Source organism: Solea solea, chromosome 5 (assembly GCF_958295425.1).
Source record: "Solea solea chromosome 5, fSolSol10.1, whole genome shotgun sequence".
NCBI classification, from domain to species: domain Eukaryota; kingdom Metazoa; phylum Chordata; class Actinopteri; order Pleuronectiformes; family Soleidae; genus Solea; species Solea solea.
This window is the reverse complement of record NC_081138.1, coordinates 29,017,489-29,033,607: the sequence shown is the minus strand read 5'-3', so window position 1 is coordinate 29,033,607 and position 16,119 is coordinate 29,017,489. Positions and strand designations below refer to the sequence as shown.

At 39.3% G+C, this 16,119-nt stretch overlaps 1 protein-coding gene and 1 non-coding gene across 3 annotated transcripts in view; one reads left to right on the top strand and one right to left on the bottom strand.

Annotated features, from left to right (window-relative positions):
* LOC131459603 (glypican-6-like) overlaps nucleotides 1-16,119 on the bottom strand; it is a 152,205-nt gene that overhangs the window by 23,091 nt on the left and 112,995 nt on the right. Inside the window, exons 5-7 of one of the 2 annotated variants that reach the window (XM_058629601.1) lie at nucleotides 9,422-9,552; nucleotides 6,274-6,417; nucleotides 3,321-3,350 (exon numbers count right to left, since the gene is read on the bottom strand). In XM_058629601.1, the coding sequence (XP_058485584.1) occupies nucleotides 3,321-3,350; nucleotides 6,274-6,417; nucleotides 9,422-9,552 (305 nt within the window). The remainder of the gene's footprint in view (nucleotides 1-3,320; nucleotides 3,351-6,273; nucleotides 6,418-9,421; nucleotides 9,553-16,119) is intronic. The other variant, XM_058629602.1, reaches the window with a different exon arrangement.
* trnae-uuc (transfer RNA glutamic acid (anticodon UUC)) lies at nucleotides 12,784-12,855 on the top strand. The gene has a single exon. It is a non-coding gene; the product is annotated as a tRNA-Glu (tRNA).

Here is a 16,119-nt window from a genome sequence, read left to right as displayed (position 1 = left end):
TAAACTATGCTTGAATGTTGTAGCAACGAATCAACAGTAGGTTTTCTCTCCTCCGTGGCCAGGAAAACAACTTCACAGCAAACTGAGAGAACATTTCTGTCCATTCTGTGGAAGCTGTGGTCCAGTGGCTTCCCTCACTCATTCACACCCCGTTACTATTAGCAACGGAGCCGAATCGGATCACAACATCCGTCTCTACAGCTGTTGCTTCACTCAGTTGAAAGTCTGCAAACTTCAACGAGTTCATCTGAAGCATTTGGGACAATTTTTCTTGATCTATAATTCTAGTGGTCAAAATTTGCCCACAGCAGAGTAACAGGAAGTGCATATTGAGCAAAGTAGAGAATTATTTAAGTTTGAATTTACAAATTTAGACCAAGGTATATCGGTATAGAATGTACCACAATACAAAATCTCACTGAACCAAATGCATTTTAATACATTTATATATATATATATATACAGTAAACATATATATGTACCAGCTTTTTTTCCCTGTACAAAACTGGCTATAAAAGAGAAAAACTGCAGCGAGCAGATTTGCAGTACACCAGTATTACATTACAGCCGTAACTGAATCCATCTGATGTCGTGACTTGTGGATTTAACCAATTTGGCGGTGCTTCTATTTGTCATAACTGGCAGTTGTCTCCAGAGTGAATCATGTGGAGTGAATTCCCAGTGACGGCGGCGGAGAATCAAACTTTTCACCCATGCCAAACGGTTTCCTCCGCTCATTTAGAATCTGAAGGATGGTCGGTCCACACTGGGATTCGTTCCGTGTATTCAAAGTGAACGATTCCTTCCTCAAAAGTCCAGCGCGGGTGAGAATTAGAAAGACTGTTAACCTCTGCTCACTCTTCCATCATTTCCGTAGCGTGTCAGGGCACTATGTGGTCTTTGCGTAGCAGACAGGATGTCATTTTAATGCCTCGGCTCCAAAACACAAAAAACTAAGGCCGTTCATTCAGGCTGCTTTAGAAACATGGAGGGATGAGACGGCAGCCTCTGAAAAGCAATTGCCCTTGCCTTAAGAATATGTACAAATCATATTCTAAGGCTACAGAAACTAAACCATTTTTAATTTTTGAGAGATTATACACATACAAAAATACTATGAGGTTGCATATTCAAGATCTGCCAATTAAACCTCCTACATGTTATGAACTAGACCTTTAAATCTACATAAAATCCTTCAGTCCCCTCAGAATACCGTGGTTATGAGACCAAATGCACACTAGTGTGTGTACATGTACATAGGTGCTGCTGGATTAGCGTGATGGATTGTATAAATAAAAGTCTGATCATTCATTTCACTGTTTTTTCCTTGGTTATACAAACTCTTGTTGCCGGATCATTTCCTGGCTCTGGCGCCGCTGAAACAACGTGAAATGGAGCATGGAGGAAGTCCTAGCAACTGCTAATGACCGATTTCCCTCCCTTCCAACTGCATGCCTATTTCAACAGTGCTCAACAACAAAACAGCCCATTAGGGAGGCTCGGAAATATTTAGAAATTGGTCAGATAAATCCGTAATGAAATGCCGTCAGGACATCAATCACATTTTCCTTCCGTGGGCATTTGTTTAATGGGGAAGTTTGACAGTAATGTACTGTCAGTAATATTAGCTTAAGATGACAGAGAACAAAGTCATTTTCCGTCAGAATTGTGTCATCAGACATCTGCTCATCGCCGGCAAGACAAATGCAGAATATAAATGTTGTTCATGCAAGGTGTAGACGTCTGATCTGCAGTCTGCCTTCATCACAGGCCCATCACTGTACTATAGGGCTGTATAGAGTACAGCTACATCACTGGTGAATCTTAATTTACACAGTTATCTAAGGCTTTAGAGATTCCCCACGTATACTTGATTCAGAAGTTTACACTCTTACAAGGCAGCAGTTAACCTTAGGTCTCACAATCGACTTCAGGCACTTTAAGCCTTTCCTTCCATACATCAATTTACTGGAGTCTTGTGACCCTTATCCCATGCAAGTCGTAGCTGTAGCTTCAATTAACTGATAAACAATGACATTCTAATTAGGGACGTAAGATATTATCGGTACAATATCAGTACAATCGGCAAACACTCCCAAGATCCCCCCCGATATGACTAATGACTAAAATAAGGCTTCTATGCTTGCAGCCTCTCCTACTTTGTACAATAAAGTACAAATAAATGTGGAAAATCAACATCTGCTGCAACACAAGTATGAAAAATACAATTGTATACAATTGGTAATTGGCCGAAATCCACCCAGTGCACTGGCATATTGGCAGGAAGTCCAGTATTGTGCATCCCACATACTATTGCTGCCTTATTTTTTGATTATTGCATTGATTGTTTTGAGTCACTAGCTGTTATTGTGGTTGTTAGTTGAGGTCTCACTTTCTTTTATGCCAATGTGAGTTTCTAGTCAAATAAAGGTCTGAACGACTGACTTCTGATAAGCACAGGAGATGGATGTGTGTGTGAAAATGGTTCTGAAAAAACTAAGAACAGATCATCTGACATTAACCCTTAGTGCTCATGTGTCACGGATCTGTGCCACAGGTGCACCCATGGTAAATTGCACTACACAACTCCTTATATGGACATGTGTGTGTTTATAGGTCACATATTCAGGCTTTTTTTTTTCATCTTCTTATTTGTCATTGAGTCAAAGTTATAACTCATTTTATATCGCATTTTTAGTTGCGACATAAAGTAGCAATAATTGTGCAGAAGTCACAAAATAGAGTGTTTTTCTTTCATTTTTGATCATAAAAATGAGCATAGTGAGCATTGAACTGTGACGTGGTTCCAAATTTCACAAATTCAATCCGATTTTAAACATTTTCAGTACTTTTTGCTCAAGTGTGTTTAAATAGTTGGTGAAAATGAAAGAAATGTTTCATCAGATTGCCTATAGGTTATAAGACACTCTATATCTATATTGCACTCTTATAGCCTCTGTATAAACTGTACGTTTTAACAAACTAATGGGAAAAAAGCAGCAGGTTTAAATCATTAACCTTTTTGTTTAATGAGTAGTTTCACAATGCTGCTAATATATATAATTTCAGACAACAAAAGAAATGAAGAAAGACTATTCTATGGATCACACTTAGTCGCTCAGAGCCTGATTGCAGGCAGGAGAGAAAAAAAAAAAAAACACTCCATAATTCAACCAAAGTAAATAAAGAGACATGTCACAAACAAGCAATCGATAACAACTTTGAATTAATGTGAAGAAGTGGACTTCTGTGAGCAGAATGATTAAAACACCACAAGACAGATGACACGGTGAGTGCAAGAGGAGGAATGGAGGGCTTACGTTGTGTTGCATTGTCCTCCAGACAACCCTCTGAGAGCGGCAGAGAAATGAAGAAGAAAGAGATTTAATTGGACATCGTACAAATAGAGAGAGGGAGACAGAGGGAGAGGAAGACAGACAGAGACAGAATAGGGGCAAAAAAGAATGTCGTTAGTAGTTAGTGAAGGGAAAAGTTTAAATGACACACGGGCGCTGCTGAAATATCACCGGCTTCACTTCACAGCGAGATTTAGTGCCTCCGACTAAATTAATTACAGTGAACTCTTCTGACATCCGTATAAAATCTGCCGCTTTCAGATCAATCCAAAGAGCAGTAAATACACAGTACCTCATATTACGCAGAAACAGGTTAAGTAAGGCTTTAATGGAACACGAATGTTTTGATCCAAGACGGGGAATGTGGATGTAAAGCTCCGTATCAACGTTTTCCTCCTCGGCAGAATAAGGAATTTGAAGAAGCCACCGAAGCATCGTTATGTCTCTTTGTTTCACTTTGTTAAAATTTAACCTACAGATGATCGTCCAGTACCAGTCAAATTTTAGTATCGGCTCATCTCACTTGGAACCTCACCAGAGCAGGTACCAAAACTAAGAACCATGTATCAGGTACTATCACTGATGGAAATGCAAAAAAAACAAGTAGAGTTGAGTCAAACCGAGTCGTGCTAGAGCAGCATAATGGAAATTAATTCTGTTCACAGATAAATGAAGGAAGCGGATACAAAGAAATCGGGAGTTGGACCCATAATTATTTCCAAATTCCAAAATAAGGAGTGGCGTTTTATTACGTATTATTACATAATGCAGTCAATTAAGGTAAATTCTCTCTGTATTTCCTCTATAAAGCTGTATTTAAATCTTGTGTCGCCCGGTGACATTCCCACAGTCAAGACAAATGGGAGGCAACAGCAACATTGAGCTAGTAAAGCGAGTGAAAAGCAGGTGCTGACGAAAAGTTTCAGAAATGAATTCTACTGCTCAAAGAAACCCGGTGATTCAGCAGTATGACAAGATAAATGCTTTTTGTCCCCGCCCATCCTTGCGCTGCTGCTGCTGTATACACACAAACACTCCCTCAGTCAGGTCTGATAGTTGTGCTTGACAGAGCCCGTTTTTAGATCATGGACGCATCATACAAACACTGTTAAATAGTTGTTTGTTCACGAAGACCAAACAGAGGCGGAATAACAACAATAAACACGGTCAAAGTTACACACTGCAGCTTTAAATGTGCGTTACGGTGAATCACAAAATAAATGTGTGAGATGCGATCATGCATGGAACCCGGCTCACTTTTCTTTTGAGCAAATGTTTCTCATCTTTTACACTAAGTTGGACTGAGAGCATGAAAACATGAATTATTTAAAAAAAAAAAAAACCTGTGGAGCTCCTCAAAAATCATGCTTTTGCCTTTTTAGTCGCTTTCTTTTTCACACTTCTTTTGATGTGTATGTTATGTAGCGAGGATGGAAGCATCGGTTAGAGTTTTCAGAACCTGCGTGTGAAGACACGCTGCGTTCCCCAGCAACATTTTTTTAAAGGATGTGCATCTTTGTAGTGCACTGAATATGTTTATTTCTCAGAACAGTATTTTCAGAATTTGGGGAGTACAGATGACTTTTATAAAGACAGACAGAGTGTACACCCCAGCGTTTAATCTACTTATCTGCTCCTGCATACTTTCCATTTTAATCTTGTCACACATTTTATACGGCCAAGGATTATCTACTTACTTTACCTTTTATTTAAAAGGAACAGATTTTATTTAATAAGTAGGATTTTTCCAATTGTGAAAGGATTACATTGAGGGGCATTTGTTAAACGGTTTGACCAAAGGATTAATTGAGGACATTATGAAATATGTCCCGACATAATGTACGGACAAACAGTCTGAAATGTCTTTTTAGTGTAATCTGTCGAGGTTAGTCCTTATTTGAATTTATTTAAACCCATAATCTGAATATAATAATAATGGGATGGTGGAAAATTCACAGCTAAAGATTTTTTTTTTGCTGTTTTACATGAAATGTTTGTTGTAATTTTCTGCGCATTAATCCACAATTAGCTTCTTTGACTTTCACTTAAGGGCAACATGCAGAGTTTAAATATATGATATTTAATGTCCAGCCTGAGTTGGAACCTGATGTATTTTCTTTGTCAACTTCAAGGCTTTTGGAGTTGCTCTGTACTGGAGCGTCTCAGTGGCAATAAATCTTTTTATAGCCACAATTAATGTCTTAAGACTTTTCATCATGCCCGAAGTTTGGTGGGTAAATTGCCCAAGTAGTTGTAGCCTCCTCATGATTAACTCTCAACATAGTGCAAGTTCTGGAACAGGACTTTTTTTTCCCCCCTCCCCTCTCAGTACTGCAGTTGAGTCTCGGCTCCATGGGGAATATTTAAGCATGGATTTACTGAGACATTTTTCTTTGGGGTCCTCTGTTCTTTTTCTGGCCTTTGGACTTGAGCTGCGGTCATTGGACCATAACTCAGCATGCTGTCACCAGATCTGCCTTTTCCAGTAATACGTACTTTTTTTTTGAATTTCCCAACACATTGCACAGGATCTATGCTCAGCATTATGTGCACCCGTTGTCTCATACACAATGATTTCACCCAAGATCTGTTTTCTTTTAAGTTATCTCTTTGTAGCCTTGAAACTTGTTTTCACACCTAATAGACTCCGCTAGACTCGGTATGATTGGGGGTTGCAACATTCAGCCGGTCCGAGTTTGCTTTCACACTGTCACACAAACCGAACATTTCAATACCGTTCTTAAGTAATTCTTGATGCAGTGCCCCCTTAGGCGAGGAGGGGAATTACGCTATTCAAAAGGTTTCCATTCCAAATTGAACCGAGTCTAGCGGAGATTATTAGGTGTGAAAACAAACTAAATCTCATCTAATCATCAGTGATATCAGTCTTACAATCTTGTCTGGTCTCAGTACGTACCAGTCTATCCAGGCTTGTTCCAGCTGCGGTGGTTGGCCTCTCTTCAGGTGTGTAGGGTCTGAAGCGCGAGTTGAACACATCCGAGATGCCACGGACAGATCTGCCAATCCCCGCTGGCTTTGGTTGGCCACATCCTTGAAAAACCTACAAAGAAGAGCAGGTGAGGGTTTACTTTTATTTTTTTTTTCTTCTTTAACTCTGTTTTGAAGAAAATAGCTTTCATTTTCATGCAACATTAATTTCAGCTTCCCAAGTGCAGTCCAGAATAGGTATTCATCAGTAGTCCAAAGCCGCATGAGCTCTCCACAGAGCCAGATGAGGCAAAGTCTTTTCTTTGTGGAGTACACATCCGTCTTGATCCCCTAAAAGTTGTAATTTGCCTGCACCACTGGCAATTTTCTTTTAAAAGCCTCTGTCTATTTGCTCAATGGATCATTTCTGTGCCAGCCTGGAACCATTGAACCAATATAGATGTCCCTCTCTCATTTCTGAAAAAGTAAGAAATCTGTTTATTGGTGGCAAAAATTAATAAATGTTTTATGATGTGCATGGAATATAAAGCCACTGTTATAATACAACACTGATAAATAAAAAAGCATTTCTACACCAACATGGCCAACAATGAAACAAATTCATAAGAAAGGAATACAATAGGCTATAACACCAATCCTACACTATATGAAAGACCAATATTCTTAGAAAAACACAGGAATTGTAGTAGAGTTATCAAACTATCCAGGGCTTTATTGTCCCTTAAGGGGAAATTTGTTTTGCACTTGGCTTCACCAAAACAATAAAAAAACACTTTAAAAACCCAATAAACAAGGACATATGACAAGATACACTTGACTTAAAAGGGATCCAAATCAAATTTCATGTTATAAGGAGTGTCAATTTACAGGCAAATAAGAACTGTGCAATCAGGAATCGTGCAAATTGGGAGCACTGATTGCACACGGAGCTCGAGTTGGTTTCGAGAGGAAAAGAATAAAAAAAGAAATGCAGATGTATAATTCTTCAAATCCTACACTAATTGTTATGTCATATATGGAAGGTTCATTGAGACGATAGAGTGGTCTCTCCAGGTTTTTTCTTTTTTACCTCCAAACAGCAAAGCTCATTAGGATTCCCGTCTCGCTTGTCTGCTGGCCTCTGGCACAGTGTGTGATGGAGCACTCTAACGTGCTACATGACTGTCAGGACAAGAGGCCGTCTTTTCTCTAATATTTATAACTTTTTTTTTCTCCGACATGATTACACTTTCATTATCCCGCACATGAGACAAGCAACTGGGGGTGGAGCTGGGGGTGGAGTGGCTCAGTGGTTAAGACCCTACCTTGTGTACGAAAGACATCATGGTCGCAAGTTCGATTCCACCCCTGGCTAATTGTACTTGATTCCATTGTAAGTCGCTTTGGATAAAAGCGTCTGCTAAATGACATGTAATGTAATGTAATGTAACTGGTCCGTGCTCCGAGAAGAAGCAGAGTACGATGCAGAGTGGACGGAGACATTCTGCAAAGTGTGCCGACTGACGAAGATTCACACACACACACACACACACACGAAATGACTGAAATGTGAATGGGGAGGGGGGAAAAATATTGTAATCTCGGAGCAATCTTTCAGCCAAGCATAGCCTTGTAGCATCAAGTACATGGACAAAGGTTCAACCTGTGAATTGTAGCTGTGTATACTCCAGATATGGGAGAGAATGCAATATCTAATTCACACTGACCTTTGGAACTCTAGCACAGAGATGGGGCAGAATACAAAAAAAAAGCATCACGATAAAGAAGTTGCTTTTGAAAAGGAAACATATCCTGAATGTGTTGCTTTAACCCTCTTATGACCATCAAGATAATGAGGCTGCCTGGATTTAGATTGATATTGTCAAAATACTGTATGTTCAATGAGTGAACATGCTCCAATAATCGAGAAGATAATTGACTGCGAAAATAATGGTTAGTCCCAGCTCTAACATCTACGTCTCATATGTCACCAGCACAGCACATCCTGTTCCTGTTTCAAAGTAAAAGCACTCCTAGCATTTCACCCATAAGGGTTACATGTATGTATATTCAGGCTGACAAAATGGATGGAGCTTATTTTTTCGTGGTTTCCATGGTTGCTCCACCTGCATTATTTGCCTACTTCAAGCCCATGGCCACTTAAGATGAACAATTCGGTTTGGTATGGTACGGTACGTGTTTTTTTTGTGTTTCCATGAGAAATAGAACAAAATAACTGGCCCCAAATATTCCATTTTTGGCACCCTTCCTATTGAGGTGCAGAGTAAAATGGTATGGTCTGGGTGGATGCTTCCCATTGTTGACTGACGTGTTGCGTACGATGTCATCGTTCGCAGTCATTGGGCACACTCCGCCTACCAAGTAAAGGTATTGTTCTCGGTCGAAACACAAGCCTGACCCAGGACTTTACCGTTCCAAACCGAATGGAAACACGGCATTGGTACCCACTTGGTAACCAGGTAGGGGGACATGGGCTTCAGTCGGAGAAACCAAGACACTACTTTTGAAACAATTAAAATGTCCTCAATGTAACAACGTAATCATGTTCAACACTTTCAAAACAAACAAACACAGATGCGCTTCGGGCCTCAAGCCTTAATCGGAAAAGAGCCTGATGGAGGTTTAAGGCTGGAAGGGTTGAACATGAACATGCCATTATATTAAAGGCATTTTAATTGTTTCAAAATCAGTGCCTGCCTCTGAGTTTTTTTCTGATGCTGGCTCTACATGCTGTGTTTTATTGTCCGTTTTATTCTAAATGGGAGTGTCATTTACAAAATGGACATGATGCTGATGCTGTATTAAAAAGACAAGAGACTAGTGATTGAGACTCAATCAATTGAGAATAAGTTTATTTTTTCATAAGCATACGTGCAAATGAGTTTCTGCCAACTGTGGTTTGGGTGTTTTTTTGTTTTTTTTTAAATAATCAAAACAAGCTTTCTGATTTTTCAGCTTCCTATTATGTGAATATGTTCCTCCATATAACAAAGAAAATTTGATCGATTATGAAAATAATCTTTACCTTCAGTTTTTTGTCAAATACTGCCTATATTGTTTTTAATAAAACACATCCAGAAAAAAACAAATCTATTGAATGGAATTGGAATTGTTACCTTGGCTGACACTTGCATGCTGTTGTCCTGCATGGTCATGATGGCCTCAGAGATCTTGATGTCGATCGGCTCAATAACGGCTTCAATGTTGAACGGTCCCTCCAGTCTGTTTGCCACCAGTAACATGGCATCTGTGATAGGGACACACACACGGGGACACGTGTCAAAGCAGAGACACTAAACATCTGTGCGGAGAGAGACGTCGCCACTTCTTTTTATACACAAACACACAAACACAAACACAGACAAACACATAAACAGGCGCCGGCACTCAAGACGGACGAAGACGAGGAGGAATCACAACACATGAGCTTACAAAGTGAGGCAGCTACAGTACAACAGGTTCAAATTTAGCTTAAAACGCCAATATGCTCAAATTGAAAGGTTCAGACGTTACAGAAGAAGTATCAGGGCCACATGTAGAAAATAAAATAAAACAGCATGACTGAGATTAAAGTTAGAATTATGAGAGAAAAGTCAAAATTTGGAGATTAAAGAACAATTATGAAGCTCATTGTTGTGGACCAAGAAAGAATTCTGACTTTTTTTCTCAGAATTCAGATTTTTTTTTTTTCTCAAAATTCTGACTCTTTCTTAAATCTCATAGTGCTGATTTTAATCTCAGAATTCTGACTTTTTTCTCAGAATTCAGATTTTTCTTTAATCTCAGAATTCTGACTTTTCTCTCAGAATTCTGACTTTAATCTCAGAATTCTGACTTTCTGTTTAATCTCAGAATTCAGATTTTTTTTCTCAGAATTCTTACGTTTTCTCAGAATCCATGCTGTTTTATTTGTTTTTCTTTCTTTGAATTGTTCTTTCTTTTTTTTTTTACATGTGGCCCTAATACTCTTCTGTAAGAAGTGGATTCTACCGCAGGAAAATGAAGACATTTAGCAGTTTGACAGGACTTGCAACAGGGTAGTAGAGGATTGGCACAGAACGAAACAGCTGGGAATATGTGACATAGAAGCATCTGTATTGGTAATTACACAGAATTCATTCCACAGAAGTTAGGACAACGGTTCCAACCTTAGACTGTATGTGAAAATGCATTTCAGGATTTGACCAATGCAATGTCAGTTGTTTAAAGCAGTTAAACACAAACGTCACCTGCAACTTGGGCCAAATTGGAAAATAGTCCACTTGTGATGTGTTTTATCATCTCATTGCGTACTACACCAAAACTGACGTGTTCTATTCAAAAAGCATAAACTAGTGATTTAGATTACATTAGCTCCTCCGGAAAATGTTTACAAGCTCGTTTTCTACCGAGTCCTTTTTGCAACCACAGGAGTCACCGTCTGGTTTCGGACCAGAGTGCTACGTCCATTTTATACTCATGGTTCCAAGTGTGCTGCCTGTCAAAATAAAACTACCACTACCTCAATCCTCAACACAGTGACACACAAGAGTGTAATGGAAACACGGAGCAACTGCTTGTTAGAGGACACGCAACGACAAGTCGACACGATTAGTCAACATTCCATTTTTACAAATAAGCGCTCATACATAAAACAAAAACGTTGATTTGCATGTGCTAATTTCTCCAGAGAGAGAATAACTAGACTTCTCGTTAATTCATCCATTTGCATTAGTGTTTCTTGTCCAAATCCCATGCTTAGTAATTACTTTTTATTTCCATCTCAAGACACTTTATTTCTGTGGGCCACAAATTCCATGAAGAAACCACGACAACATGCTAATAATGTAGCTTTTTTTGTAATACGTCAACTTCCACTTTGTCATGAGTTGTCCATGAATTTCATATCAAAGTGCTGTGCAGCTCATAACTCATAGGTGAAAATCATTTAGCTAAGTAAATTAAGGAATAGTAATAAAAGAAGCTCTGACACATTTTTTGTCAGTTTTTTGTTCTAGGTATTCTAAAATGGCGACCAGAGGGAAAGAGACTGATGATTTAGTCCTTTGTCTCCATTGTTTCTTGGTGTATTTAACAGTGCACGTCACATTTACCTACGTCTTAACAACAATTAGCAGCAACAACAAGTTCGAGCGAGTGCTGTTACTCCAGCAGCTGCTCCGGTCCACATCAGAGTGGGTTCTTAAGTAAGGCCGAGAACACCAAATTGCTCCCTTCAATTGGAAATGAAGTCAGTGAGATTGGACGAGTGTGTAAACTTTGCAGTGTTAACTGCTTTGAGAGGCCATTAAGACTCGGAACGAGCAATTACCTCAAGTATTTACTCAAAGTATTTTGATTTTTACTTTACTTGGATAAGAATTCCGCCAAAAAAGCGACAACAAAAACAAAAAACAGGCTGTGACATTATTCCATTGACGTGACTCAAAAACTCAAAGTGATTACGCGGCCAGACGCATAATTCTTCATTTAACTCGATATCATTCTTTCATACGCAGAGATGTCACGGCAGATCAAGTCAGACTGAGGAGGACGCAAATTGTGTTTGACATTTTCATTCCATTCCATTCTGTAGTTCAAAGAAATAATTAAAAGTCCACAAGTCTTGTTTGAGGGGTTAGCACGGGTTAAGTGGGAGGGCAGAGATATCAAGAAGACTTCCATCGCTGAGCAGTGGCATTTGCAGGCAGGGAGACAGGGAGACATCATTTTCTCATCAGGAAAATCTTATATTTGCGCCCGTGGGGACTGCTCCTTGCAAAAAGGGAAGCAGAGACGCTATTAGTCATCCTACAGCAGTACAGAAAGGCAGTATATCCCATTAAATCATTACTTATTATAAGTAGAATTTTGATGGGGAGTGATTATGGGCCTCTATTACAGCTCAGCGGGGGTGAAGCCAAATTATTTTGCAACCTGCTGTGACACTGGTAAAAAGCGGAACATTGACTTCCACTGTTGACTTAAACCTGCTGTCATTGAAATACATGTTTACATGATAAACTGCTACATGTCCTCGTTTAGACCCGGAATTAACATTTGTCTCAAGGGATTTGTTGGGCGAAAAAAAAAGGACGAGTGTTCACACCTGGCATTAAAATGTGCCACAGATGTGTCTCCTTTCATGTGATGGGATCTGCCTTCACAAATTGACATCAGATGAGTCGGCTGTTTGTGTTTGTGCTCGTGTGAGTGACAGCTACAGAAAAAAAAGGAGCTGAGTGAATCAAATTCCTATACTCCCGCTGCTGTAACATGAAATACGATTTTCAATAATGAGAGAAAACAGATCAAGTGTTGCTCAATGTTAATATTGTGGTATAGAAGTGAAAATGCAGCAGGTCAGAGGACATCAACGGTCTCTAATACAATCAAGTCTTCATGCAGCTCAGTTATGTAGCCACTTGTGTCCTCAAACCACCGATCGGATATGCGGACACTTAAGGCGACAACGGGGTACATTCATGTGCTCCATAGATCCCATATGGTCTAGTGGTTAGGATTCCTGATTTTCACCCAGGTGGCCCGGGTTCAACTCCCAGTATGGGAATTGTACAGTTTCATAACTTAACAGAAATTGAGGTTGTTGCTGATTTGAGTCCTAGATCCACCTCAGCACTCTAAGTCCACTGTTCCTATCTAGTGGAGTTATTTCCAAGACTTATTCTATGTATCTTATTCCTCTTTTGTAAGTGGCTTTGGATAAACGTGTCTGCTAAATGCTTAAATGCAAATGTGACGGGATCATATTAATACCAGGTCTAAACAGGGTCAAACGCGTATCCAACGACACTTCAACCAACCATGAGCCAGAATTCCATGAAGATGCAGTCTTTCTACACATGATTTTATACGTTTACATGCACAGTTAAATTGCGCTAATGCTGTAGTCCGAACAACTTGAGTCTGAGTATACTTACTCTCTCTCTATAAGCTAGTGCGTATTGAATCAGACAACGGATGTCATTATCCAGGTATGTTTGTCCGACTAAGACTAGCTTGATTTTATTTGGACTAACGTGTTTACGTGACATTAAGAAAACCAAATTATTGTCTTAGTCTGACTAAAATCAGACTTTTAACATGCAGCAACAGACGTTAGGAAGTTAGCCAAAAGACAACACTGCAACAGCAGCTTTAAGCCAAGATTACCGGCACCAACTGGTACAAAGGCCCCTTTGTACCAGCTTTGATAATCGTCTTTTTCCTTTATCTTGCCATGCATGAAAACTCACCACACTTGGTGAACACGCCAGAACCGACCACAACTGTGATCTGATTGAGTTTTAGCGCAATCCATTGAATTCTGCAGGAATTATAGTAAAACAAAAAGAAAGAAAATCCCATTTTGTGTTACCACTAGCCAAGCAGCAGACTTCCACCCTCACCTTTCTCTGACCTGGATTCAGGCCTCGGCCCCATCTCTATTCTTTTTCATCTGCTTCTAAGGGACAATCTGTTGACGATGATAACCTGCAAGGCCAGTCATTGCGCCACCAACTGGTAAGAGGATGTATGCCTTCAGTAACAAACATTGTTTCATTAATATGAAGCTTTCAGGGTGTGGGTGGTCCCTCTGTAGTATTTATTTAAAACTCATGTTACTCAATGTATTGTATCAATCTAACTGAATAATTAAAATGTTTCCCATCACGAGATGAGTATTGTAGCCCAAGAAGGAAAGCTAAATAAAATACAAAAATCTATAAAAAAACCAAAACCAAACTAAATCCAATTACTTTAATCTGTCTGAATAGGGTGTTTAATTAACTTTTAATAATATCCAGGGGCCACGCAGAATAGTGCAACAGCTACACTGAAACTCAGCCTCATAAAAAGAGAAAATAAACAGTAAACAAACGTGGAGCAAATTCTTTGTGTTCTTTTTTTGGTTGTATGTTGACGAGTTATTAGCGATGAGTCAACAGCAGATTAAGCGAAAGCTGGCGCACAGACCCTTGGTATTGGCTGCGATTTGAACTTGGATTAGACTAGATTAAATAACAGGGTGAGTACATTATTGTGTTTCAGGCTTATATATATTCATGACATGAATTAACAAGGCATTTTCTAAAACCCCCGAACACATACAACTGTAAAGATCACAGAATACGAAAGAATGAGGCGAAATGTGAAAGTGATTAAAAACATAATGAAACCATTTGAATAAAAGAGCAAAACAATATGAGTGATCGGTTTATTTTCCACATAGTGGGCTTATAAAATAAAAAAAAAAATTGACATTTTGGTATATATAAGGTTTAGATGAGCAGATCAATACCATCCATCCATCTTCAACTGCTTTATCCTCCACATGAGGGTCACAGGGGGGCCGCTGTATAGTGCATACATCACAGAGACACATATAGGGACAAAAAAACCATCCACTCCCTGTGCCGAGGCGAGCCTGTGGAAACACGCCATTAGAGTGACCAATTTACCTAATCCCCAAATATGCATGTTTTTGGACTGTGGGAGGAGGAAACCCACACACACACAGGGAGAGCATGCAAAGGCCCGTGTTCAGACCAGGTCTTGAACACGGGTCTTCTTGCTGTAAAGGCAAGAGTGCTAACCACTACAACAGGTTTACTTTTATCAGTCTGTGAGTATTTCCTCATAAGTGTGTTACTTCTCCGCTCAGTTCATTGAGGTAAAGTCATGTTTTCTTAAGCAGCATTCTTGTTGTGTTTCATTGACCTCTTTTATTGGGCCCAGAACTGCACTTGGAATCTTGACTTCCTGGACCATAAATCCTTTTTCTTATATTATATTATCCTTTGTTCCACAACAGTGAGCTTCATAACACATGTTCTTATTTTATTCCAGATGCAAAAAAAAAAAAGAAGCAGAAAACAAATTCAGTGTCTTGGAAATTAAATTGTTTTGTGAGTTGTGGGCAGGACAGCAAGCCCAAATGTTTCTTTTTTAACAAGCAACAAATAAATATATCCTTGTGTTTGGATGTGTATGCTGTGATCTGGGCCTGTTACAGAGGCTCACAAAGGCTCCCCTTCATCTGCTCGTGTCTTTGCCTTTGAAAAACACTCTTGTTTGTTTACTCCTCAGCCTCAAATTGTGCGCGACGCTTGGTTAGATTTCCATCAGGATCCGGCTGGAGGTCACCGGAGAGGCACAACCTGGGTCCTGTGAAGACTTCAGCTGCCTATCTTTAGCAGAGCAGAGCTCTAATGTAACCACAACGAAAGCCTGAGTGAAAATTCAGCGCGAGAGACTCAAAGACTTAATGATATCCTCAGATAAAGTTCTGACAAGCCATTTTTTTTCCACACACAGCTTAATGAATATTTGATGATAATATTTGGTGAGTATGAATCAGCCTGCGAGAAAGAGTTACTTCTCCAAGCTTAAATTACTTCTTATATTACATCGGAACAAGCTCATACCATCTGTCTACTAACTTCAAAATACTATTGCATCATAATGTACACGTGTCTACTTGACATAATTGATCTTTCGCGTTTTGAGCTTGTGTCAGATACAAATTGACATAAGACGCGTCCTCCGTTTGTGTTTGTGTGAGTGACAGAAAGACAGCAAAGCTCAACTCCCGGCGCTGTAACATGAAACAACGTTTTTATCATTAAATAAATAAACTGATCAGGGGAAATATTGATGCAGAGGTCATGATGTCAACACCTAAAAGGAGGACACACAACTATTTTGGTAATTAATCGAACGGTTTGAGGTTTTTTTTTCAATAATTAAAACAAATTTATCTGATTTTCCAGCTTCTTAATGTGAATATTTTCTGGTTCCTTGGCTCCATTTAACAAAGAAATCAATACCAAAC